This window comes from Empidonax traillii, unplaced genomic scaffold (genome assembly GCF_003031625.1).
Source record: "Empidonax traillii isolate 1590-97213 ecotype Southwest subspecies unplaced genomic scaffold, ASM303162v1 scaffold119:size1479319, whole genome shotgun sequence".
NCBI lineage: Eukaryota > Metazoa > Chordata > Aves > Passeriformes > Tyrannidae > Empidonax > Empidonax traillii.
Genome location: NW_020955312.1, coordinates 792,789 through 818,537, shown reverse-complemented (window position 1 = coordinate 818,537; position 25,749 = coordinate 792,789). Strand labels below are relative to the sequence as shown.

Here is a 25,749-nt window from a genome sequence, read left to right as displayed (position 1 = left end):
GATTGTTTCTCAAATGGGAGGTTTTGATCTTACGGTTGAAAATTAAAAGTAAATTGAAAGTAAATTGAAGAAAGTAAATTGAAGGGGCACCAAACATATGTAGTGTCTTGGATTTAGTGATCTGGGTTGTAATTTTTGAAACTGTTTTTGGTTATCAGCACTTGTACTGTAGAGTAGGGAGCAAATAACTAAGCCTTCAAGGTTTTTAATGTGAATTGAAGACAAAATTTTTGCGAAATTGCTTAGTATTCATTTCTATCAAAACTATTTTTACGCACGCCGGTACTGCAATAGGAATAAATGAATGTATTTGTGAACCTCCAGTGAAATGGATCTCAGCAAGTGTCCCAAACAGGCTTTTGTAGTCGTTCAGAGGTTCCATGTACTGCAGAACACCAAAAAGTACTTTATGTCAGAAACCAAAATAAATCAGAGGACTTACCATTTGAAAGCCTGTATACAGCTGATCATATGGAGCTGTCTTTGCAGAGTTAACGTCTACATTTTGACTTTAAAGATTCTACAGAATTTTAATGAAGTTATTTCTATAATAAAAACTCCACACTGCTTCTTGGGATATGTACAGTCAGTGCAAAATTTTGGTGTTTTAGTACTGTGTAAATAAGGTGCACTGACATAAGTAGTAGGTCGCTTCCACCACCTCATTTTGCAGGTAGTTGCTGTTCTTGTTTGTTTGTCATCTGTGGATATTTATTGAGTCTGCATCTTTTGTAATTTTCTTATGGTCAAAGGGTTGCAAGAGATCCAGCTCATCTGCTTTTCCCCAAGGTAGCCACTCCTAGATGAGCCGCAATGCCTGCTAGTCCTCATGTTCCTGAGTGTTTACAAATGTAAGGTAAAATGTGCACTTCTAAACAATGTAATCAGTGCTTTGAGATAGTTTAAGCTAGTGGCTTTTTCTAATTGCAAGAGACTAGAAGCAATTACTGCAGCCCAGCTGATAAGTGGTGACTTTCACAAGCACAGTGCTAAACCAAAGAAATAGTGTTGATCATCTGTTCCTGCTCTGTAGTATGAATCAAAACTGTTTGTATCAGTGGTAACCTAATTTGTGTAAAAACACATTTGTTTTAGCCAGATGTGGATCAGCAGTCTCCATATTAATATATATGATCAAATGCACTGCAGTTGGGATTATATTCTGTCTTTATTAATTTATAGGAAGACTGCAAACTCCTTAGGTAGGATCGGTCTGCATCAATGTCTGGTAATGATTCACTGTGCATTTTATTAGTGTTTTTCAATGAATTAGCAAAAGAACAGCTTAAGTGCACTTTCTTATTTTATTTCATTTGTGTTTCTTTTTCTGCCACATTTTTTACATCTGATTCTCTTTTTGAAAATCCAAGTTCATCAGAAATGGAAGTTCAATTGAGTTTTCACCTGCAGGACATACTGTTGGGCAGCACAAATCTGTCTGCCCATGCTCGTCTTCCAGTTCATCACTGAAGCCTAATCTTGCCAAATCAAGTGCTACATTGCCACTTGGGCATAGCCCTGCACGTGGCTCTTTTTGAAAGAGTGGCTTTTGAGACACTTGCAAGGATGTGGATCTGTGCAGTACTGGCTGTGTCAGGCTGCAAACGCAAGTTGTTCCATTTCTGGGGTAAAGAGGAGAACTGATGGGTTACCTTACCCCTATCACTACTGCTGCCCAGCAGCTACTGTGTTAGGAGCATGCCCAGCAGCTGCCCTCAGGTAGTCTTCCTCTGCCTATACCATACGAGGAAAAGACCGACTTCAAAATGATCCTGGCTTTTTCCTCTCCTCTTGGCCATGGAGAAGAAGAGTCTGTAGGAGCTTGAAAAGCTGGGCTGGGTCATGAGAAGGTGCTGTGTGGGAGGATCCAGGATGTCAGTATTTTTGTGGGAGATTGGAAGAAGCTGGATGTTGGGAAGGAGTGTTTGATTGTATTTTATGTACAGGTTTAGTAATAGATAGTGTTCCTGGGATGGACGATACCTTCAGAGGGAAGTTCTTGTAAGCATTTGGGAAAGAGTGAGAGAAGGCATAATGCAGCAACAGTGGGTGTGCAGGTAAATACCAGTCTTTCTGCACCTTCCTGATGGAATAGACATGCTTCAGCATGCCTCCCTCCAAAAATCATTCTTTAGGGAGATGAGAAGAGAGCTGTAACCTTGCCACCATTATGCAGTTCAGTTTGGGATTAACTGAGTAAAGCATTGTCTTTCCATGGAAAGGAGTAATTCTTTCAGAAAGGGCTCTTCTTTTTTTTTTTTTTTTTCCCTTTAATTCTGTAGGTTATCCTTTTGTATAACAGTTTCCTCACGTCCTCTTTCCCCTTCCTTACCCCTGTAATGAGGAAGCACTCTCTTTGTCAAAAGCGAGCATGTTGTTTTTACCCAGCTTCCAGATCATTATTAAGAGAGAGAGGGAGATAAATTTGGCGGCGTATTGGTGGGGATGGGAACTGTGCCTGCTATATTTCAGTGGGACTGGCACGTGGAGTAGGAAAGCAGATGTGTGTGGACTGCCAGAGAAATCGCTGACTGATCCTTGCACAGTCTGGGTTCGAGGAGCTGAGACAAGACGAGGCAAAGAAGGTATGACTGATACCCGTGCCAAAGCCTGAGCACCTGCCGTGCCCATTGCAGGCAGCGGGAGCCCGGGGGGGGCTCAGCATCCTCCAGGATTGATGCGCCGAGCATTCGCTGGGGCTTGTGTACTCCGTTTGATTTCTCCCCTTTCACGCCGAACACGAGGAACAAGCAGAAGTTAACTGCTTGGGAGGAAGCTGGCTATGACTTTTTTTTTTTTCTTTTTTTTTTTTTTGAGCTGCATTTCACCTCTTTTGTTTTTTTACTTGGTTGCAAAACCTGAAGCCAAAAGGTGATTGAAATGCCTCTCCCAAGGGAAGGGGGTTGCCGAGCACGCCGCACCCCATCTAGTGGTTTAGCCTCACACTGCCGGCTGGAAGGAAATGCGGCAGGAGGAGGAGGAAGAGGAGGAGGAGGGCTCCTGCAACTCCGACCACGGGCTTCGTAGACTTCGTACTCCACAGCACCTACGTGGGTGATTCAGAGATGCTGCAGGAGCAGGAAGGTGTTAGCTGTCTGTCAGACCTGGCGTGGATCACGCACAGGGACTTGCACCAAGCTTGGGAAGAGTGTTAGATAGGTGGCAATGCTAAACCCTCTGGAGTTAAGAAATGTGAGAATTAAGCTGCTCCTGCAACCTTAATTCAGCCTCTGTTTGCATAAGCACTAAGATACAATCTCCAGTGATATCACACACTCTTCTTTGTCACATGTCAGTGCACAGAAGGGACTGAGCTCAGTTTCCACTCACAGCATTTCTCCTCTGATGTTCAGCAAGTAGATCCTTTTGTCACAGGCTTCTTAAATCTTCTGTAGACATAAGAATTTTTTCACAACCACAACAAGCTGATCCAAACTGGTGCTGCTGCTGAAGTCTTTCCCTTTTCATGGCCTTGCACTCCTGCTCACTCCAGTTTGGGAGGCCAGGCAGGGAAGCTTAGTGGGGAACAGATCAGGGTTAAATTCCATGTACCCTAAAAAAATACTACAGTTTCTTGATTGTTTATTTCTTGGCTTCATGAGTGCATCAGCCATCACAAAGAGTGATGGAACCTCTGGTGTGTGTGGATTTGGACCTTCAGCAAGATGGCCAGTTGGGAAGCATCACACTGAGCTGTTTAAGGAGTACACCAGCATAAATAAACAGAGGGTTGCCAGAGGAGGTGTGCACTGCTGGCTCTCATGTTGACAGTCCATAATGTCTAATGCTCCACATCACAGCATTTTCACAGATTTTCATAGTCAGCTTTTTTCAAGGTGTGTTGAGAGCCAGTGTGTTGTAGATCTGCAGTACACACCTCTGCGACCCAGGGGATGTAAATATTACAAGGTTCCACCTAGATGTGCTGACAATAGAGGAGTGTGAAGACTGCAGAACTTTGGGCTCTGGGTCAGTATGTGCTGCTATGTTGACAGATTTTGCTCTCTCTTCCTCCAGTCTCAGTCCTTTTGCCATGTCTCCTCTGATCTGTCCTGACCTATCCCTGCACTTTTCCATTTCATTTGCTTCTTCAATTCCATCTCCACCAGAACCTGGTCCAAGCCATGTTTATTAGCACAGTGAGTCCCAGTTTTGTTCATGCAGACTCTGTCCTCTCTTTCCTTCACCTGACTAACTGAAGATTATATTTTCCTGAACAATACTTTGTGCAAAATTAATGTCTTCAACAAAAAATGCAAGCCAGATGAGGATACTTAGTTATGTATATTTTAGGTGTTTGGGATTGATCACAACAGCTTTACTGTAGTCTACTGTATATGTCCAATCCTGCAGTCCCAGCGTGGCCAGTGCTTTGAATTAACATGACCTTTTATCTTGTTTGTCAGCAGTCTATGACCATGCACTAGTGTGTGATTTGTGAATTATTTGTGATTCTGTGTGAACGTGGTTCAGCCCATGAATTTTGACACCTCTTGATTTAAATAGCAGCTGCTTGTGCTATGATACTCAGCTTGGTATCCAGTTTTGAGAAATGTGTTTTCCCTTCTGCTTCCTGACTGGATGCTTTCTAAATCCACAAAAGGCTTCTGAGGAGACGGAACAAAACTTCTGGAATGAAGGTTAATATGGAGTGAATTTTTTTGATTGTTATGAGTAGGCATCACAACACACTTTTCACAGCCATTTTTTTTTCCTGAAAATATTAAACAGTACTGTTTTCATACAGAGCAAAAGAAAATCAACATAAATTTAGTCCACATCCATTAATGGATTTTTTTTTTCCAGCTCTACATTCTCATTTCTTTTTTTGTGTATAGATTTACAAAGTAAGTCATCTGTGCCAATTTTACGTAAGTGTATGGGTTTGCTGCCCAGGTCAAATTTTCTTCCCTGAATTTGAAAATTGTCCATGGGTTTGCCATCTCCCTTCCTTAGGACCCCATCTGTGGGAGGGGGAGGTCTAGGAGAGCAACATTTCTGCCTGGTTTCTGTTGGAGAAGCCAGTCTTTCATGTTACCTAATTTCTGTGGTTTGATTCCTGTGTTTCCTTCTGCATTTATCTGCCTGGTGGTTAGTACATTTTAGAGTGAGCTCTTGTTGTCCATCCTGAGAAAAAAAAAATATTATAAATTATATTTAATTCTGTCCATTGTGGGGAAAGTGTTAACAATAAGACAGTTATTTTCTGGTACTTGGGAGTGACTATTTTGGTGATGATGAGAACATTAAGTTCTGCTGAGACATCTCCACCTACCTTTAGTTTTTCTCAGGACACTGGCAGGGATGTGCAGAGTCAGGGTGAAGCCTGGTCTGCGATCCTTGCTCAGGCAGCAGCATTCCTGCCTGTGGGTGTGTGTAAGGGCATGGTGGGGCTGGTGGCTCCATGAGAACAGGCCAAAAGTCCATCCAGGAGACAAGGCTAAAGACAGGACTGAGAATGCACTGCAGTGTCCCTGCATGGGGTCCATCCAGGCCAGGTCTGGGTGCCTAGGCCTGAGCTGAAATGGGGCTCTTGCACCCATGGACAAGCGGTTTTGGGGGTAACTCCAGGCTGGTCAGGGCCATGAGGTCCTGTTGGTGCCCTCACTCATCATCCTGACAGAATGTTTTCTGAGTGGTCCATTACAGATTAACTCGAGCATTCTTGCTGTCCCTGGCAGGGACTCCTGAGCTTTTGTCAGGCAGCCTAAGTACATGAACATAATACTATGTGGACATTCCTGCTTCTGCATGCTGTTCTTGGGCATGCTGGAAGTCAGGTATGTTGGAATTTCAGGCTTTTCTTCAGATACCGGTACAAGGTATATGTCTTCTGGGAAAGGAAGCTTTTTTCCTGTGTTGGTAAGCATTGGATAGATCCTTCTTCCTACTCTTCCACTCTCAGTCCTAGTGCTCTAGGTGTGAGCTGTAAGTAAAACCTTTCATTTGCAAATACTGAAGTATTTAAAAGGGAAAAAAAAAAAACCACAAAAATCTGTACCAGGTAATCTTTCAATTTATCTGTTATGAGTGAATTAGAGTGTATCGAAACTGGTGTTTTAATATGGCAAAATATGGGCACATCCCTCCTCCATGTAGAGTTTTCCAAATGGAAAGTCACATTTTTCTTCTTCTCCTGGAATGACTTCAAGACTTAATGGGAAGGAAAAAAACCTTTTGGTTACTCTAACATAATATATTAAGTCAAGAGCTGTGAGCAGGGTAGGAAGAGGTGAGACTGAGAGAGAAAATTGTGAAAGAGTAATTTTTTGGGGTACTAGGGGCCAAGTATTGCTGCATGTGATGAGTTCTTTTTAAGACATAGGTCTCTCAGCAACATTAACAGGATTCAACCAGGAAAATGCAAGCAGTGGCTTAAGAGGAGACCAGGAGTGTGTGTGCATCTCAAGGTCAGGTAGAAATTGAGCCATAAATGGATGCAAGTGGTCACAAGCAGTTGGGCATTAATGCACCATTCCTGGCTGTGGTCTTCTGCCCTGCAGCACTGTTAGAGAAGGGATTGCATGTCCTTAAGTTGACGTCTTGGAGGATCTGAAAGCCTCCAGTGGGACAAGATAGTGTTTCTTTCCAGAGCTTTCTGGCAACTCTGCTGTGTTTTTCTCCCATCAGGGACTATTCATCATTTCGTCCATGAGAAGATTTTGTTGTGCAAAATGTCACATCATGAGACTGTTGTGATGTGACGAGATGTCATTCCATAGTAATACACGTTGGGCTCTACTTTAGAGATTGTAAGTCCAGGCCTGAGTAGGTACACAATGTATTCTACTGGGGAGCAGCCGTCACTGAGGTAACATTGCATAACTCATAGTGGTGGACAAGTGTCTCCTGATAAATGGTCTGTGGAAATCGGTGGGACGTCTGGGTGACCGGGGGCAACCTTCAGCAGGTACGTGGGTAAGCAGGGAATAATAAAACAAGGAGAACTGTCACTTTGAACCTTTCCACAGGACCATGCGTTACATCCCCTGCTCCACGTTGTGCCAGGATGTTTGGTGTTTTCACTTACATGTGCTTCTCAGACCTGGCAAGGTCAGCTGCATGGAGTCACTTCCATGGGGAAGGCACAAGTGTGCGTAGGTTTGCTATGTATTTGCATGGGAAGGATTGTGTCAGGATTTTGGTACAGGAACACCAGTTTTTGAGGTGAGAGTGTAGTATTTTCCTACTTTACTCAAACATTGTAGGCAGCTTTATTATTCAAATGAAATCCAAATGGGTGCTTGCAGCTTTGAAAATGTGTGAATAAATATTGCTCATGCAAACAACCAAATGTATATGTTGCTGAAAACCCTGTGGAATATTTTGCCATCGGGTGAATTTCACCTGTGGAAACAGGCAGGTCTGTACTCAGAACACGTATTCAAATAACTTTTAAAGCATCTTATTTTAGGAAGGAGCTGAGCATGGCAGCTATTCCTAATGTTATGTTTGCCTGATCTGGTGTGTCAGAATTTAATCTTATTTTAGATGCTCACATACGAAAATTTTAGCCCATTAAAATAACTAAATTTAGAAACCCCCTGACCTCTGCAACAACCTGGTGATGTTACTTCAGACAATGTATAAAAGAGTAACTCTTGACATCTGAATGAAAAAAAAAATATTTTCATTATTAAAGAATATCTTCATAATGAGAAATGCCTAATTAATATAAAGTATCTTCATTATATGAAATACCACTCACTGTGTTGTGAATTATTCCGAGGACTTTGATCTGCTCAGTTTTCTCTTTCTTGGAGCTTATGTTATCTTTAATTGAGGTTAGGTTTGGGGCATCATTTTACTTTTGCTTACCTGCAGCCTCAGTTGAAGTACAGACGACAGCCTAGATGGCTTCAGCATCTCTGTGCCCATCTACTTGTGGTGGCTTGAACAAAGTTGTCACAAATTTGGCATGGGAATGAAAAGGTGGTGAAGTTTCTAGCTGAGCTGATGGTGTTCTCAGTGGTGCAGCTGGACCACAGCTGGACCAGTTGTTTTTTCTCAAAGGTGACTTTGAGGCACAGTGCCTCACCTTAAGATTTTCTGTTTATGGTAACTGATGTTGGACTGTCCCAGGCTTCCCATACTGAGTTGAGCTCAGACTCAAGGTTTGAAATTGGTGTGTTACTAAGAAAAAAATACTTCACAGGTGTTTGCTTGAATTTGAGGTCACAGAATACAGTTTGGCCAGGAACACTAACAGAGGTGTTTGCCACCTACTGTTGATTATTCTCTTCTTTTAACTTTATTTCATTATCTTTTGAACTGAAAACACCAGTGAGTGAATGCCCGATACCTTTAAAGTCAGTGGCAAAACTCTCACCACATTCACTGAGGCTAGAATTTCATACTTATTGTGGTCAGTCTTTCCCCACAGTTATTAAATAACAAACAATTGAAGAGAACAATTCACTGAGGAATCCCAGCATTTATTTATATAACCTCCTTGGTGAGAAATAACAAGTAGCATTCAGTAATAAATGCATAGACTTCCTGCAAATGATGTATGAACCACAGAAAGGTGAACAGTATCTCATATTTTGTTCTCAGGAAATAATTGGACCAGCTGTGTTCTGCCCAGCATTTTCCAGGAAGGGTCGGGAATGAAATCAATATTGTGTCTCTGCCATGAGCAAATCACAGTCTCCTAAAGTGAGTCTGTAGGTGCCTTCTGTACTAGAAAGAGGCATCTCGTGTTAGTTACCCTGCCCTCCTCAGAGTTTTAGAAATAACTAGTTTTCAAGTAGCAGTAGCTGAATATTATGTAGCCAACAAGATAGGCTGTTAATATTATGGAAGGTCATTATTGACTCCATATGTCCTCTGATAATGACATCCTCATTCTGGAAACACACTCTTCTCTTGCGTCATCTGCACAGGTCATTAGAGATGATAAGCATGACTTCTTGGTGTGTACTGAGTCTTGAAGGGCTGTGCTCAAGCTGTGCAGTAGCTGAGGAAGAGATTTCTTGGCTTTCCTTACAGTACCTCCTGTATCTCAAGCAGCTGAACAGTTCAGGGCAGTGAAAAATCTATGGAGTTTGGTTTTCTGTTTGGTTTTGTTTGTTGAGTTTTTTGTTTGTTTCGGGGGGGTGGTTTGGAGGTGCTTGGGGCGTGGTGGGAGCTATTTTTTTTTTTTTTTTTTTGTAGAAGAATCAAGTGCGGTTTCTGAAAAGAGATTTTAGCAGAGTGGGGGAATGGCTATAGGCTGTATCACAGATTTCAGTTCTCCTGGTACCAGAGCTCATCCCTCCTCCTATCTTGAGAAACGCTGTTCCAATTCGCCCTTCTTCCCTGCTGGTTAGTGCTTAAGTGATGGTAGACCAGGGAAGGTGTAAGGAGGAGGAGAAACTGATGACCCTTTTATTAATGTATGGAGAACAACCAGATGCTGTTTCCTAAATGTGCAATTATTGGCAGAAACTAAACAAAACTGGGTAAGACAAAGAGCACACATTATTGTTTGTTAGGTGAGTGAGGTGTACCATAGAGGTGCCTTTGAAGCATCATTGCATCTGGTTGTCCTCATAGGCATTACAGTTGAGAGTGTTTCATTTCATGAGTGTTTGAGTGTCAGCTATAGTCTCTGTTTTTGAAAGTAGGTCCCAGAACATTGTCTAGTACCTTTCATTAGCTAAGCTTTGGCATGTGTGAGGAGTTTCTGCCTGGGATAGATATCCTGATGTGCGGTGCTGCTGTGTCCTCCACCTGCATCTGCATCTGGAGAATGACCGTGAGTGTCACCTCCTGCACAATGTCATTGATGTCTATGTAGTGAAGTATTTCTTAGCAAATACCACTGCAGTCTTGGACTTCACTGTGTTCTGGATCATTCTCAAGTTTAAATCATCCATTTGGTTTTGACCTAGGAAGCTTTACTTGCTACATACGTACTAGGAAATTGCTTTCCACCTTCCCAGGAGTCTCCTACCAATCATATATCAATTGCATGGAAAGGGGGCTAGTGGGGGTGTTGTCTTTCAGTGGGGCTGTTTGGACTTGTTTGTGCTGCTCATCCAGGAAAGCATGGGCATCCTGAGCTTTGGGAAGGGTGTGTGAGGGGCAGAGCCTTAGAAGAGGAGATTTCTGCTCCCTCCAACTAGTCTGTTTATATCTGTCTATCTCACATATTTCTCTGGCACCTATCACCTTGGTAAATAAGTGTTTTTCTCAGATGACCATGGCTTTTTTCATCTTCTCCTCTTTTTAATATTCTTTTCCCCTTCTTTGTAAATTGGTCTTTAATAAAGTTGAGAATTCTTGCACAGGGCTTTATAAACATGTGTTATTAAATTTCAAATCTGTTTTGAAAGTGCCTCTATCCTACTCCCTCCTAGTAAAGTGACCTTTTTAAATGGAGGGAAGTGGGTTTAGATGACAGTCATGATAAATGCGGTCATGTTCACTCAATAAAATAAGGCCCAGTGCATTTGAGGATAAATCAGTGAAATGTACAGCCCCACCTGTCTGTCTCCATCATTCATTTCCACTGTCACTTTCACAGTGGCTGATGGATCACAGTTGCTGTAAAATTAGACAGCCTTTAATCTCATTTCATCCTGATTAGCTTCTCCTTACCCTTTCCCTCTAACTCACTGACTGACACGCTAAAAACTCACACTGGGCTGTGTTTGAGCATGGCGTACAAAGTTCTCTTCAAATACCCTTTCTGTGGGGCAAGCAGGTGTTCCAGCGAGTTGGAATCAAAAAATGAGAAGATGGGATTTTCACACTATTAAAGCAAAACAGCAGACAAAGGCTCATATAAAATTATTGAAAGCAGCAGCCTGGCCAGACTTTGTGATAGGCCAAATTCTTCCCATTACACCCTGTCAAGCCTAGTGAGTTTGAGAAGATAGTTCCTACTAGACATTGAACATAGCACACTCACTGCCATGTAATTTTGACTATTACCTATGAAAATTTAAGTTTTATATGGGTGTGTGTTCACAAGGAATTACAATTTACAGCACAAGTTTTCTGGTGCTTTCAAAGGATGTTTTATGTTAGGGGGAAAAGAAATCTTCGTTCCCATAGTTTTGATTTCTGTGTATAACTCATGATTCTGAGGGACCCTGAAAATGGTGAAGGGGAAAGACTGCGATGTTGGTGATTTCACAGTTTCAGTGTCCAAAACTTCCTTCCCTCTTAGGTGTCGCTCCATCCTCCCTATTTTTTTCCAGCTCCCTTCCATGGACAGATTCATGAGACCAAGAAAAGAGTTTTCCCCAAAGCTCTGCAAGAAACAAAGGTCACAGTAAAGGTCTGCAGTGTTTTATTGCAGTCACCTTTCCTTCTGAAGCCCAAATACTACCCTCCTTCTAAGGCAAGCTTCCCTTTAGCTTTCCCATGAGTTATGGATGGTAGTTCTGATCATTTGCACCCAATCCTGTATCATATTAAGTAGGAGCCAGGATTAACCCATTAGTTTTCAAGGTTTACTTGTAATAATAAGTATGGGAGTCTTATTGCATACCTTATACGCATAGGAACAGCAGAAAAGCTTAAAATAGAATTTCTTCCTCTACTGACCCTCTTTGTGTTAATATGGAGGATAAATAAACACAAGTGTTTGCAAAAGTGAAAACATAACGTGAAAAATATGTCTGTGTGCTGCCTGCAGACAGTTCTTTTTATAAATGCTCTTTATAGAGCTCTTCAGATTTTCCAATAGAAGAGGTTGAGGGTGCAACCACTGGCTTGGACATAACTGGAAACCATAATAAAGCATTGGATTAGGTAAGAATTGAAGCTCTTGCAGACTGATCCTGGGGAGCCTCTTCTTGAGAGGAAGGGTCCCAAAAAGCACCTAAGGAAGGCAGCAAATTTCTCATGGGAGAAACCCAAATTGATTACGTACTACAAGCATCCACAAAATCAAGAAAAGTGCTGGAGTTTTGGACGAGAAGATTTTAAAATAGGAAAACATCTGAGACTAAAGAATGAGAAAAATATGATATGGGGGCTCAAAAGACAGCAAAAATCTGTTTAATTCTTTCATCCCTCTATGAGAATCTCTGGGTAGTAGAAAATCTTCTGCAGTGTCTGGTATAGGATTAGTTTCCAGTTAATATAAAGTGTACCAGTAACAAATAATCTTAATTAATGAACTCTCACTGTACCTGGCTGCCTAATTTGAGAACTGTTTCACTTACATGACTTGTAGGAGCACAGACTATGAAAATGATATTCGACCTTTACTAGAAACTAAAAACATACCTTACTTGCTCATCATTGCCTAGGCAAAAACTTCAATAAGAAGCTTAAATGAGCCCACTTGATCTTTAAGAAAAAGTGTCCTAAATAACAAAGCTGTGCGTATTTCTTCTTATTATTATTTGCATATGCTATACTGCACAACTGCATTCCGAGAAAAATAAAAGATAATAAAACAAATGAAATGAGAGATATATCACCCAAAATAATCCAAGTGTGAGATAGGCTGCCTCTTTTTCTTTTTTTTTTTTTTTTTTTTGGCACTGGCAAAAGAGCACAAAGTAAGAGCTGGCCCTGAGTCATATTGATTTCCCACTGCACTGGTTTCCTAAGTGCTCTGTTGATCCGTGTCAAGCAATAAGTTCCCTGCCTGTACATGCACATCACCACCCCATTTGTCCTCACCTAGATTTAAGGTGCCCATATGATGAGCTGAACAAGGACATCATTTTTCCTACTGGTGTCACTGGGCCAAAACTACTCTATGTGGTATGATAACTAATGCTGTGTAAGTTTACATTTACCTTATAGTCTCGTTATAGTTCTGTATGGCACACTGCAATAATATGTGAATATTATGTATATATAATAATTATTTTTGCATTTTAGCATTTACAGTGGAAAACATAAATTTTCAAAAATGGATGTTTGCATCTGTAGTTGGTCCACAGTAATCAAGATACCTCTGTAAAAAAAGGGGGATATTGCAAACCTAATGCCACAGTTTTGATCTTTGTTAACAAAGGGCTTCCTGATTAGATGAATAGAAGATGTGTGATTGTGCTGCTAATGACATTGTACAGGAAATTAAGCGTATACATTTGGAAAAGGCATTAAATCAGCAGGACCTTAATTTAAAAACTTAAAACTGTATGGAAATGCAGCTTGTTCATTGCTGTGTAATAGAAAGCTACTGAACATACTGACTCTTCTTGTGGAAACATTGTCAGCAGAACAAAGCTGGGCTGAGTATTTTTGATGTTTTCTAGCATACTAGGATTCCTAGCATCTGCTTATTTTCAAGGAACTTCATCCCTTTTTACAAGCTGTTTTTAGAGCAGTATATGTGGCGCTTGGGCAGGTGAAGGGGCACTAAGGGACCAGAATTCCTGCTTTTTTTCCTATTTATCTGCAAGATTGAATAACATAAGTTTACTAATAAGTGGCTTTGTCTGCTGCTAAGTCAGTGGACATAAATGCTTGGGGTGATTTGTTTCCGTATCATTTCCTACAGATGCAATCTCTGTGTTGTACTTTGTACCTCTGGAAATATGAAGTCAGTATCCTAAGCTGACAAAGAATTCTTGCTTTGCTTGCAGTTATGCCGTATAACAGTGCCCATCACTGTGTCGTGGAAGTGGAAAACTTCTTGTTTGTGCTGGGAGGAGAAGACCAATGGAACCCTAACGGTATGTATAGAATACTAAAAGGCAAAGGCAGCATCTGCCTTCCTCTGTCTGTCTGTCTGTCAGGTCAGCTGATGTAGTGATGAGCAAGGGATTTTGAGGACCCTCAGCCTAATTGTTGAACCTACTAAAGGCTACTTTTAGGTGTTGATGTAATGAATATCTGGTACTTTTGCATTAGCATCTTCATCATTCATCAGCTCCCACATCCCTTGAGAAACGCCACAGGCAGCAGAACAGACTCTTTCAAGTGCATGCACCAGGCAGCAGCTGTTAAGAATTTTAACCTTCATTTCCAATCTCCTTCCAGTCATAATATAATAATGCAATTGCAGTAGATGAATGCTTCTTTTCTATTGTCAAACAAGATACTTGCAGCTCAAGTTGTTAATGTGTTAATTATCTAGACTCTGAGATTCTTACACTGGTCCTTTTTTTAGTCTTGTGCAAGAGCTTCTCATATAGATTATCTGCTGCTACCTTCTTTGATTTGATTACTTCATAAATTTACCGCAAAGAGAAATTAAACAATTTAACAGGCTTCTGAGCAAAGCAAAAGGAGAACACCATGCCTTGCAAAATTCACAAAATTGTCAAGACATTGTTAAAAAGCTTGCACACAAAGAAAGAGTTGTAGTTGTAGCAGTCTGTGTAACAGAGATAATTATGACTGAGAAACCATAAAACAGCTTGCAGGTACACATTTTTACTTTAAAACACCAGAGGATCCAGCTGAAATTACATATACTGCATATATTTTATTGTGAATGCCCCATTTCAGCATCTGCACTAAACCAAATTATGGAAAATTGTTACATCTGTTCACTTCCTAAAACCTGAGACAAACAATCCAGTCCATCCTATAAGCATGTTTCTGGTGTAGTTAAGAATATCACTAAATGTCTTAGGAGAAGTGCCCCTTAGTTCTGTTGTTGAATGTCCTTTATGTGAAACAGGAGACAGCACAGTATCATTAATGAGAGGTTTTTTTTAGGATCATCGGCCATAGCCATCCACTGAGGGCCCCCGTTGTGCTTGGTGGTAGGCATATGGACAGTAAGAGGCAGACCTTGTTCCAGACAGTTTATACTTAAATGACCATGTCACATGAAGGGCAAAAGAAATATAATTACCCACATTTTAAAGACGTGGAGACTGAGTTGCAAGGCGATGGAGGGACATTAGGAGGGGTCCACGTCCTGCATCTGAGATAGGAGTCAAGCACAGTTGTTTGTGAGATGAATAGTAACTTAGGTCTAAGGTTGCCTAGATCAGCTCCTGAGCTGAAGATGTTACTGAAGACATCTGACAACTTCCTTGCTCCATGAATACCAGGGCTAGGGTTTTTTTCTGTGGAGAATATAGCAATAAAGGAGGTAGGAGCATTGCTATACTGACTGATCTCTTAACCAATTTACCCCAAAAGAAATGGATCGTACTTGTCACAAAAAGCGGACCTGAAATCATAAACTACATCCTGTGCTACTGCTGGGCTACTTCTTTCTTGGAACCAGTTTGCTCTAAATGTGCAGCTACAAGGGAACAGCTTGTATTTACCTGCTTGTCTGCTATTCTCGTGGCACAGAAGGGGCTTCAGACCTAGGTGAAAGTGTCTTGCCAAGGCATTACAAGGCTTTTCCTCTGAATGAGAATGTTCCAGGTGTTTTTTCCAGCGTAAAAAAGTATCCTTGAGGAGGTGGCAGTGGAAAGAGCACCGTACATTGCTTTAGCCATCAGACCGTCTGATTCTTGAGAAGCTGTATGGTCCCCAAGGAGTTCTTATGCCTCCTTCATGCTCCTTTGAGTTCCTGGCAATGCAGAAAGCATGGGAGACATTTTTTCTCACTTTTTTGCATCCTCCTACAGCTATGCCTTTCCAGTCACAAGGGGTCCCTGCACGAGTAAACGCTGATGAAACCAGGATCCACAACACAGACATGGATTTAAGACCAGCCTTCATAACCCTCAGAGCCCTTCACCTTTTGGCATGGCTGTGGAGTCTTTCCTGTAGGGAGCAGAGAACAGTATCTGCAGCCTTTTGTCCCATCGTCCTGATCGGCTAATCCTGATTTCTGATTACTTGTCCCAAGTTCTCTGTTGTGATAGGTGCTTCCTAGCATGTGTAACCTCCTAATGAGCAAGGCAGAAAGATAAATACAGTTCTCTAAGTCCTGAATTAAACTGGAGTCAAACCAGTTACAACAGGCAGCTTAAGTAGGTCAAGTCCTTTTCCTGCCATCACAGGGATCATATAGTTCCATTTTGTTAATTTTCTAAGCTACATTTGAAAAGCAGTTGGATTTCTAGCCCCCAGTACTCCTGTTCGAAAGCTGTTACAGAATCCAATTGCTCTAAATGACTAGGAGCCTTATTCTAATGTCCAGTAAAAGGTATTCTTTGACTGTCTAAATCACCTTGTTCTCATGCCAAAGCTGGCCTTTATCGTAATAGTTTTACCCGTTCTGGAGATCTGTTTCTCTAAAATATTACAGACAGCACTCCTATCCCCTTTCAGCTTTTGTTCTCTTAGGTGCAGCAGGCCAAGTTCCTTGTCTCCTGCCATAAGGTAAACTTTCTGCTCCTCCTATCACCATATTAGCTCTTCTCTGTGCCTGTTCTAGTTTGATTTCATCTCCCTTCCTGTGAAGGGACCAGATTTGGGTCCTGTATTCTTACTCTAGGCTTACTAAACCCTTGTCTTTCTGCCCTGCGCTCTACAATCTTCTACATGTGGTGTTTGTAGTGAACATGTGTGTGACACATGGTATGTTAAACGGCCAAGGTCCCCAAATCATGGGTTTGTATGACAACAATGAAAAAGCTGCTGTATAACCGGTGACCACTGAAGCCCCCAGTAACTCTGAAAGATGTAGTGAATACGGCAGCATTAAAACCTCCTACTAGAAGTCCAAACTTACGATCAATACTTGCACTGTTTTGAAATCCTGCTTTTTGAAATACAAATAGATTAAGAAATGTCCTAAATAGTGATACCTAGAGGCACTTGGATGCCTGCTGATACTGTTTTACTGCTTATTGTAGCTCTCAATGCCCCTTTTTCTAAATTGCCTGTATAGACTAAAGGAATTCAGATAGGCACCAAGTGCAGAGTCTCACATATAAACCCAGTGGCAGAATGGCCAATTGCACTTAGAGTGTGGGGATCTCACCCTGTATTTTGAGATGTGTTTGAATAGTCCCAAGCGTGGTCCTTGTTAGGCAACATGCTGGATTGCAAGGGAAATACTGCATTACTTAATAGTCTTTTGCTTCACCCTCCTCATACAGAACATGCTTATAACATAGCAAGGAAATGAGTTAACTTCCAGCGTGGCCAGCATGATTTCTTTCTCTGTTTTCTTGTGGAACATGTTCTTAAATTATTATAAACACAAATTCTAGCTGTATTGTTATTCTCCTCTACAGTCTTGATGGTCTACTTACACATGCTGAAGTAAGTGTGGAATGAAGCAGGCAAAGCGAGCCAATCCTTGAAGAGGCTTGTCTTATGCAAAAATATTCACCTTGTAGAATACCTAGTGACCATTTATAGAACTGTGACATATGCTATTGGGTTATTCTGCTGGCCTGTGAAGCCTCTAATTCAATTTTTTAGTCATACATACATAAACAAAGGTTTTTGTTTCCGAAATGCTCAACTGTTGAAGTCTCAGGTGTTACAGGAAATTGCCATGCACTCTCTTGCTTCAGTTTTCTTGCTTTGATGTCAATCTGCATGTAAAATAAGGTGAAATCTTAATATCGTGAAGACATGAACACAGTTCCTGGGCTTGACAGAAGGGAGAAGCTAGTTAGCTGGTGTATGTTGCTCATGTTTCGTATTTTAGCTAATACACTTGGAATAAAATTCTAAGAGCATATTCCCCCTTCGATGCACATCTGTAATTCCTTCTAACTTACACTGAAAGTACATGGTAGAATAAACCATCTAGTGCAAATGCTGCATACCCCATGCTGATGGCTTATGCAGCTCCTGGTTATTTGCACTAGGGTGTTTTGCCATGTTCTATCTAGAGATGATGTGAGGAGAAAGAAAAGCACGTTCTCCCTTTAATCTTTTTACCTGACACAAAATACTCTAGTCATAAAAATATTCTGGGGATGCCCTCTTTTGGGCAGTAATATTGTTTAGTGCTGTGATTTTTTGTGGCTGTGAAAATACCACAGCATGTGTAAGTAAATTTAAATACACATTTTCAAGATCTTATTACAGAGAGCAAGAATAATCTCTGCCTGCTTTTACTTCTAGTGGCTGCTAATTCAAACCTTGCGGTGCCCCATTTGTTGAATTATTACTGTACACATAGTGTAATCAGACATTGTTGTAAAAGGGGGAACCCTTCATAAAAGCTGTCAACTTGTGAAGTATATGTAATATATATTACAATCATGATGTTAAATACATGAAACAAACAGCTGAGTGTCAAAATAATCTATCTTTACAGGGAAACACAGTACAAACTTTGTTAGCCGATACGATCCCAGGTTTAACAGCTGGATACAACTTCCACCAATGCAAGAGAGGTAAAAACCTGCTATGTGTTTTTCAATTTCTGTTTTCTCATCCTAGGAGCAGCTGAGGTTTGGCTTAGTTCTGGGAGTAAGGAGGCCTAGAGAAGCACTGAAAACACAGATAAAACTGCAGGATGCAGTTGCATCCGATTCGTCTCCTGATTTTTAAAACTTTCCAAATTCAGAACTCTAGATGCCAAATCCTGCAGTGCTAACTCATGCAAAATAGCCATGGACTTTGTGCAATTACTGGTTGCCTGAGTACAGTCTGAAGAATTTTTATGAAGTCTCCATAGTGTCTGTCATGTTCCCTGACTGAACTGTCATGATGAGTTTGCAGTAAACAAGCAGTAATTATAGTCAGATATCTTAGAGGGAACTGAAACCCTCACATGTTGACTCCATCCTGTTTCACCGCACCAGCCATGAAAAGCTCTCCTGAACATGTCTCCACTTGTCATAGGTGATCTTGAGTGAAGTTGCTGTCAGCTAATGCATATTAGAGTAGCTCATGTTTTAATCTTGCTGTGTACCAAAGAGCAAAGGTGCATGTGGACTCGAGCAATGACTCATAAAGATGAAGTAAAGTTAACCATGAATCCCAAATCCTATCCTGGCAGAAAAAAAGTCCCCCAAACCTGAACTGAATGATGCATGTTTCATATGGGGAATCTCACAGGCAGAAGATCCAAAGTTGCAAAGTCATTTGAAAAAACATTCAGTGTTTTTCATCCTTCAGTTCAACATCCATCTTCTCATGGATCCCATGTATAAAAGATCTCACAGTGTCTCCCTAAGGTGGTCTCCTTATTTCCATATGCTGTCAGTATTATAGCTCTTTCTTTGTTGACTGTCCACAGTATTCAGGTGTCTGGCAGTCATAAATATATTGACTTTAGTGCAGCATCATGATTCAAGGTGTGTATTATGAGATGCATGAAAATACGGCTGTCTTTTCAAATTTCCAGAGGTAAAATGTCAGTCTGCACAATTCTAGAAGGACCTTTGTTTGGGATTCAGTTTGATTGACCTAAATCCTTATGCAGACCCACGTGTGATGTTTGTTACCAAAAAATACTGCTTTCTACCAGTGCATGGAAAAGTGCAAGTGGAGCAGTTCTGAGCAGGTTCCCTGTTGGAGCTGAGTGCACTGATAAAATTAACCATAAAAATACAGATAAAAAAAACCTTCACAGTGCGTTTTAGTCTCTGGCTTCATTAATAACATCATGTTTTACTTTAAAAATCCTTTACTAAAATTCTTTTTTTTGTTGTTGTTAATGGAGCTAGTCCAACAGTGGTAGCCCCCAGCCTTCTCCCTCACTCCTGCCAGCACTGATAACCTCCCAGCTGTGACTGTTTACCTTAAAACAGAGGGTTCTGCTCCCCAGAGGGAGTCACTGCTGGCACAGGTGTTGGCAGGGGGGTGACAGGAGCTGAGCATCGGGTTGCTCATCACCATGCAGGTCATCCTCGGTGAACCGGGAGACTGACTAGAGTTTGTACCGAGCCTGAAGCTCTTCTGTGGAACCTAATCGGTGTCCTAATTAAGCCTTCTGGGTATCTGCAAGCAGAATTCCTGAAGGGCGTATGCGGCTGGCTGAGCCGTTGGCTTTATTTGGCTGACAAAGCTCAGAAGGCAGAAGATAGTCGAGGGTTGGAGAAGGGAGACAGTGAGAGTTTTTCCACCTCCACATTGGCCAGTTGTGTTTCATTAGAAAGTCGTGTGGCATGTGACTTGCCTTGTGCTCTGGTGGAAGCTGCCCTTCAGCCAAGAGTCAGAAATTCAACCGTGCATTGTGATTGCTTAGCAGCTGCCTGGTAATAAAGTGTAATGTATTAGCATCTCGGCTCCTTGCATTGTTACTTGAAAGTAATGGAATAATCATACATAGTTCCTTCTGCAAGGGACTTTACTGTGACAATGTTAATTATCACCTCTTTTGTCCAGGATATATAGCTTGTAGGCTTGCCCGTTGTCTTTCTTTAAAGGCTCCTAAGCACTGGGGCTATTCTTGGAAAACAGGGATTTTCACATCACATTCTAAAATGTTTTTGATGGTGTATTTGCTCATCCCTTCCCCTCCATTTGCTCATCCCATCCCTTTGACTTCCTCAAAATTGTTGCAGCCTTCAGAGGTAGAGACTGGCCTAGTTTTTAGAAGATTGTACAAACAAGAGGGAGCTTTTACGCAGTTTCCTTTTCCAGCTCCTTTAGTCAGATAAAATTCCCATTAAAGTCAACAGGCTATTTTTCCCCCCTAAGAGTACAGGGTCATGCCCTGTCTCTGTTGGCATAATCCAGGCACCACTGACAAGACAGACTGTTTAATGGTTTTTTTCTGAGCCATTATGGTCCATCAAGTCAAAACCTACTTAGGAATTTTAGTCTGAGAGTAATTGGCTGGATGGATTATAATAGCTCCTTTGAAATGACGGCCAGGTAAATGTGGGTTTCGTTCACAGGCAGTATATTCTCAAGTCGAAAATATGTATGAAATATTTGATAAGTAAACTTTTATCTCATATGCCAAAATCCATATATGATTGATTTTACTGCATGAGCTATAAAGAAAAGTCTAATCCCATTATGGATTCAGTGCCATCAGTGTATTTTCTTTAAAGCCAAGTTTGGTTTCTTTTTATTTGAAAAACATCTCAAAAATAGATGCTTTTGAAAAGTATGTACTATTTTCAGAAGTTTGTTGGGGAGAGAACCAGCAAATGACTCATAAGCTTAGAAATACACATCTCCCTGGTGATGCCATAACAATGGGATGCTTTTGGAGAACAATTCAGTGAGACTAGGATGGTCTTTGTAGCAGTTGTATCTAAACTTATGAGCCTCAGTTGGACACCTGTCAGGACTGTTGCATCCTGTCAGCTCAGCACAGAGCTGTTCAAGGTGTGTGGAACAAAATAACATTTAAAACATCTTGCTTTTTCTTATATTCTGAATGTAAAGTTTTTGTAAAAGTCCAGCAAAAAGCACAGCATTGTACCATGTTCTAAAGAAGCACAAGTGGAAGTGGGAAGTGAGCAGGTCAGTGTACTCTCTGAGGCTGAGTGAACTGAGAAAAGTAGGCACAGAAAAAAATATAAAACTATTTCATATTTTATTTTTGTCTTCAACTTTAATAATAGCAATGTTTACCCCTATTAAGAATAATTATTTTTAAAAAGCAGAGCATATACTCAATAAGTGACTCTGAAATCAGGTCCAGATATTGCGATGATCAGTAATAGCATTGGTAGTTTTAAACCTCATCCTGGTAATTCTGTTTAGTGTTTCAGGGCATAAATTATTCATCTGTGAAAATCAGGAAGAAAATCTTCCCTTTTATATGTACATACTTGAAAGAAGGAGTTGGTTGGGTTGATGACTGAGTGAAGGGGTGTGAAGGAAAAGCATTTCAGAGACTAGTGAACATTGAGTACCTGCAAGTCCTGAAGAAAATCACAAAATAATTGTCTTATTGTCCACATTCAGATCCTGAGGTGCATTCCAGTTATCTGATTAGAATGGATAGTGTCTTCCCAGTATTGTGGGGAAAGTTGTCATGCAAAGATTGCTGTATTATATTTTAATCTGAATCACATTTTACAGCAATTTAAAAATCATCACTTGACAGCATGCCCTTACACACTGTAACAGCATGCCCTTACACACTGTATCATTGAAAAGTAAAAGACCAAAAAGCTTTAAAATATTTGTGACAGGAGCTACTGAGTGAATGTTCACATTCAAGCAGAAGACTGAAGTGTGCTGATGTTTTCATTTTTGCTCCTTATAGTGACACTGTGTGGATGAAACCAGGAGTACACGTACAGAATAATGCCAGTGAAATCCTACTTAACGGAATAATATCTGGAAGTTGTACCAATCTCTGTTTATTAAATCTGAACTGAAAAACAAACAAACAAACAAACAAAAACTACCAGACATGCTGACAGCACTTTGTTAATGGATTCATCAGAGAAGGGCACAAAGACAGAGGAGTGGATTTGGAAGCACTGACAGGGACCATGTGGGTTTGTGCTTTGCTGCTGCTGGACACAGGAGCATTGAGGAATGTATGCCTGCCTATGCAGGCTGTCTGAGGTGTAACAGGAGGAGATCTCTGTAGCTTTTCCTACTTTTGGGGCAGCTGTGGGCTGTCTTGCCTCTGGCCCTTCACATATTCTCTGAAATCTTATAAGCTCTTGATTGCCTGTAATACCTATACCCTCTGTCGGATTAGAGCCAATAGGGGTTTTTTTTTTAGGAGGTAACAGGCAGGCAGGCATGGGTACATGTACACTGTAATCAGATAAGCTTTGTTTCCATAGAAAATCAGGCTAAAAACATAGATGCACAATTTGCTGCCCGACCATGCAGAGCAATATACGCCATCAGCTTCTATCTGCCCATTGACAGATAAATTAAATGGTCTTATTTAATTCGTCACTTGATTTGGAGGCACTTAGCAGTATTCCTGTCCTCCTATTTGAATGGGGGTTTTTCCAGTAGTATTATCCTTGTGGTGGAGTTCTCACCCCCAGTCAACAAGGGGTTCTGTCCCATATCGTCCAAGCTACCCATATGCAGGCAACGTGAAAGCAAAGAAGTAGACAGGAGGTGCTCAGTGACACTCGTTGGTGAGCAACCCTGTCAAGGTCAGGAACAGGCAGCATTGTGTCAAACTTGCTCTCTGAATGCCCAGCCAGCCCTGCTGTTTCCACGGCTGTACCTTGGTGTCTGCCTGACTTCTCTTCCAACTTTTAAACCACCGGCCAGCCTCAGACACTTTTAACAAAGAGGGAGATTTCTCTAAAATGTTAAAGGACTCTACAAATTTTGTGAAAATAGGCAAATGTGTAAAAGAGAGAAATCTTCACTGGAGGAAATGCTCCCAAGATGTCCCTGGCTAGATAGCATGTTAGAGACAGGGCACACTAGGCTTTGCTAGCTCACCTGGTTGTGGGGTGACTACTGGGATGCCTTGGGAGGAGTTGAGACATACCAAAGCTCGTCATTGAGAGTGTTGTGCTCTGTAGGTGGACCACTGCTCATCCCAAATGCTTTGCAGTGGCCTGCAGGTTCACAGCCTTGATAGTGCAGGCAACCGTCCAGCCTCCAGGACTTACCGCATGATTCAGGAGTGCAAGATGCAGCGGCTCCCACATTCAAATTCAGCCACCTGGGCAGGAACCAGAGCACATTGTGTCAGCCAAGGAGCAGGGTTTGGAAAGCTGCGGCCACGCTCCAGTGTGCCTCCTTTCCAGGAGCTCTCAGAGCTACACCTTGCCGTGTCTGACCTACCTGCTCATCTCTGGGCTCCCACGTCACTCTGGTTTCACCCAGGAAAAAATTTCATGTTGGGACTGAAAGCTCTTGTCATTCAATATTTAGTACAGTTCTTCATCCTAGCCCAACTGTGCTCTTTTGCAATTTTCTTTCTCATATAATTGCAGATGAAAATTAAAGGTCTCTACTCTAGCAAACCTTCCTGCTGCTGAATGATCTAGGGAGTTTTCCCTAAAAGTGATTACACCAAACAGAGTCTCTCAAAACTGTCTGCTGCTCAAATTTTACTTCAGCAACAAATACTCACCATTAATTCTGGAAGCATCAGGAAGACAAACTAATATATGCCTAGCAGTCCTGGCCAGAAAAATTAATTCTTTTCCAGTACACCTGAGTTGCATGTGAAAGCAGACAGGTGGCTAAAACATTTCTCAGAGTTAGTTTGAAGAAGACAGACCTCTTTTGAGTTAAATGTAGTGTTGTGGCTAGCATAAGGAAAGTTCTTCTATTTGCAGTACTGCAGAAAGAAGAAAAAAATGATAATTGAAGAAAAATTTTGATGATGTGGTTCTCTTAGTAAATTGGGAACAATGACCCTTGAAGGACCATAAAGAAAGTGAATGTCAAGATAATTTATTATTGTTACATTATCTACCTCATTTTTCACTTTGTCTTACTGAGTTGTTATATCCCTTACAAGGTAATGCCCCAAACATTAATGAGCACCTTTTTATCTTTCACGGGTGTGAAAAAGCAAAAAACAGCTTTGAAAAGGGGTATTCTCTGCCATGTTTATGTGCACCTAATTGTTTTGACAAAAAAAGTGAAGTATTTATTTGATATGGAGCGTGCATTTGATTAACAAAGCAGACATTGTCTCTAGGATAGTTGTAAGCATATGAGGGTCCTGAACACTTCTCTCTGAGGTAGCAAGTGAAGGAGCAGCTATCTTAGTTCAGGGAGTCAGCTGTAGAGGGGGAAAAAAAGATGGTTGACATGGCTAATTGGTTTGTTGTTGGCTTGTTTTGTTTTGCTCTGCTCTGTCCTCCAGGAGAGCCAGTTTCTATGCCTGTCGCCTCGACAAGAACTTGTATGTAATCGGTGGAAGAAACGAAACTGGCTACCTGTCCAGCGTTGAGTGCTACAACCTGGAGACAAATGAGTGGCGTTACGTATCTTCGTTACCGCAACCTTTGGCAGCCCATGCAGGAGCCGTTCACAATGGCAAGATATATATTTCAGGCCAGTGTCTTGTGTAATTCCTGCTATATAACAAAAAAAAAGAAAACAACTCCAAACCGCCCCCCCCAAAAAAAACCTAAAAAACCCCCAGAACCCAAAACCAGAGCATTAAATTCCTGCTGCAGCCAACAACTTTATTTACATTAGTTAACTGATGTGTATTTACTTTTCAGGAGGTGTTCACAATGGAGAATATGTCCCCTGGCTGTACTGCTATGACCCTGTGATGGATGTCTGGGCCCGAAAACAGGACATGAACACAAAACGAGCAATCCACACTTTGGCTGTAATGAATGATCGACTGTATGCAATTGGAGGAAACCATTTGAAAGGTCACAATTTTAATGGGAAAAAAGCATTTCAGTGTCCCACTTCTCTGATAAAGAATATTTTTGTTAGACAGTCATTGTTAAATACATTAAAAACCAGGCAACACAATTTAACAGGACACTTGAGCCAGCAATTTTAAAAACATTTTATGCAAATTATTTTAAAATTATAACAGTACATTAAATATATGAGTAATGAATGCTTTAGATAATAAAAATGGGAGCTTCCATTACTCAAAGGCATGAACAATTTGTCATTACCAAGAATTCAATGAAACAAACAGATTATTCTTTGACCCGAAAGTACCAGCAATATTTTCCTTTGTAAATCATTTTCCAAAATGTGCAGTTAAAGAGAGCTTTATTCAGAGCAACACACACAAACAAGCTCCTTATTTAATGAAGAGAAAAAAAAAGGCAAACTTCCAGCCATTAAATATTAAGACTAGGCTCTTTAGATCCCTTTTTAGTATTAAATGTAGCTTTTTAATTATAATGCTTTTTAGAGGTTTCCTGTTTTCATCTTTTGAAAAGGTCTCATATTAAAATAACTACTGCTGGGGCTTCTGGTATTTTTGTCTTAATGCCTATATGTCATTGCTGTTACTGATAAAGAGATGTTGCTTAATCCAGCCACTTAGACAAAAAGCACAGCTCTGCTCCTTTGTCCCGTGACAATATATGGCAGTTTATATTCATGTTTTTTCTTCTTTCTCCTTTCTTGCTTAAA

General features: G+C 41.0%; 1 protein-coding gene across 2 annotated transcripts in view; it reads left to right on the top strand.

The window, feature by feature from the left end:
• Window positions 1–25,749, top strand: part of KLHL14 (kelch like family member 14) — a 63,254-nt gene that overhangs the window by 32,216 nt on the left and 5,289 nt on the right. For both annotated transcript variants that reach the window (XM_027883152.1, XM_027883150.1), the window contains 4 exons: window positions 13,542–13,631; window positions 18,095–18,173; window positions 24,500–24,690; window positions 24,864–25,022. In XM_027883152.1, coding sequence (XP_027738953.1) covers window positions 13,542–13,631; window positions 18,095–18,173; window positions 24,500–24,690; window positions 24,864–25,022 — 519 coding nt within the window. The remainder of the gene's footprint in view (window positions 1–13,541; window positions 13,632–18,094; window positions 18,174–24,499; window positions 24,691–24,863; window positions 25,023–25,749) is intronic.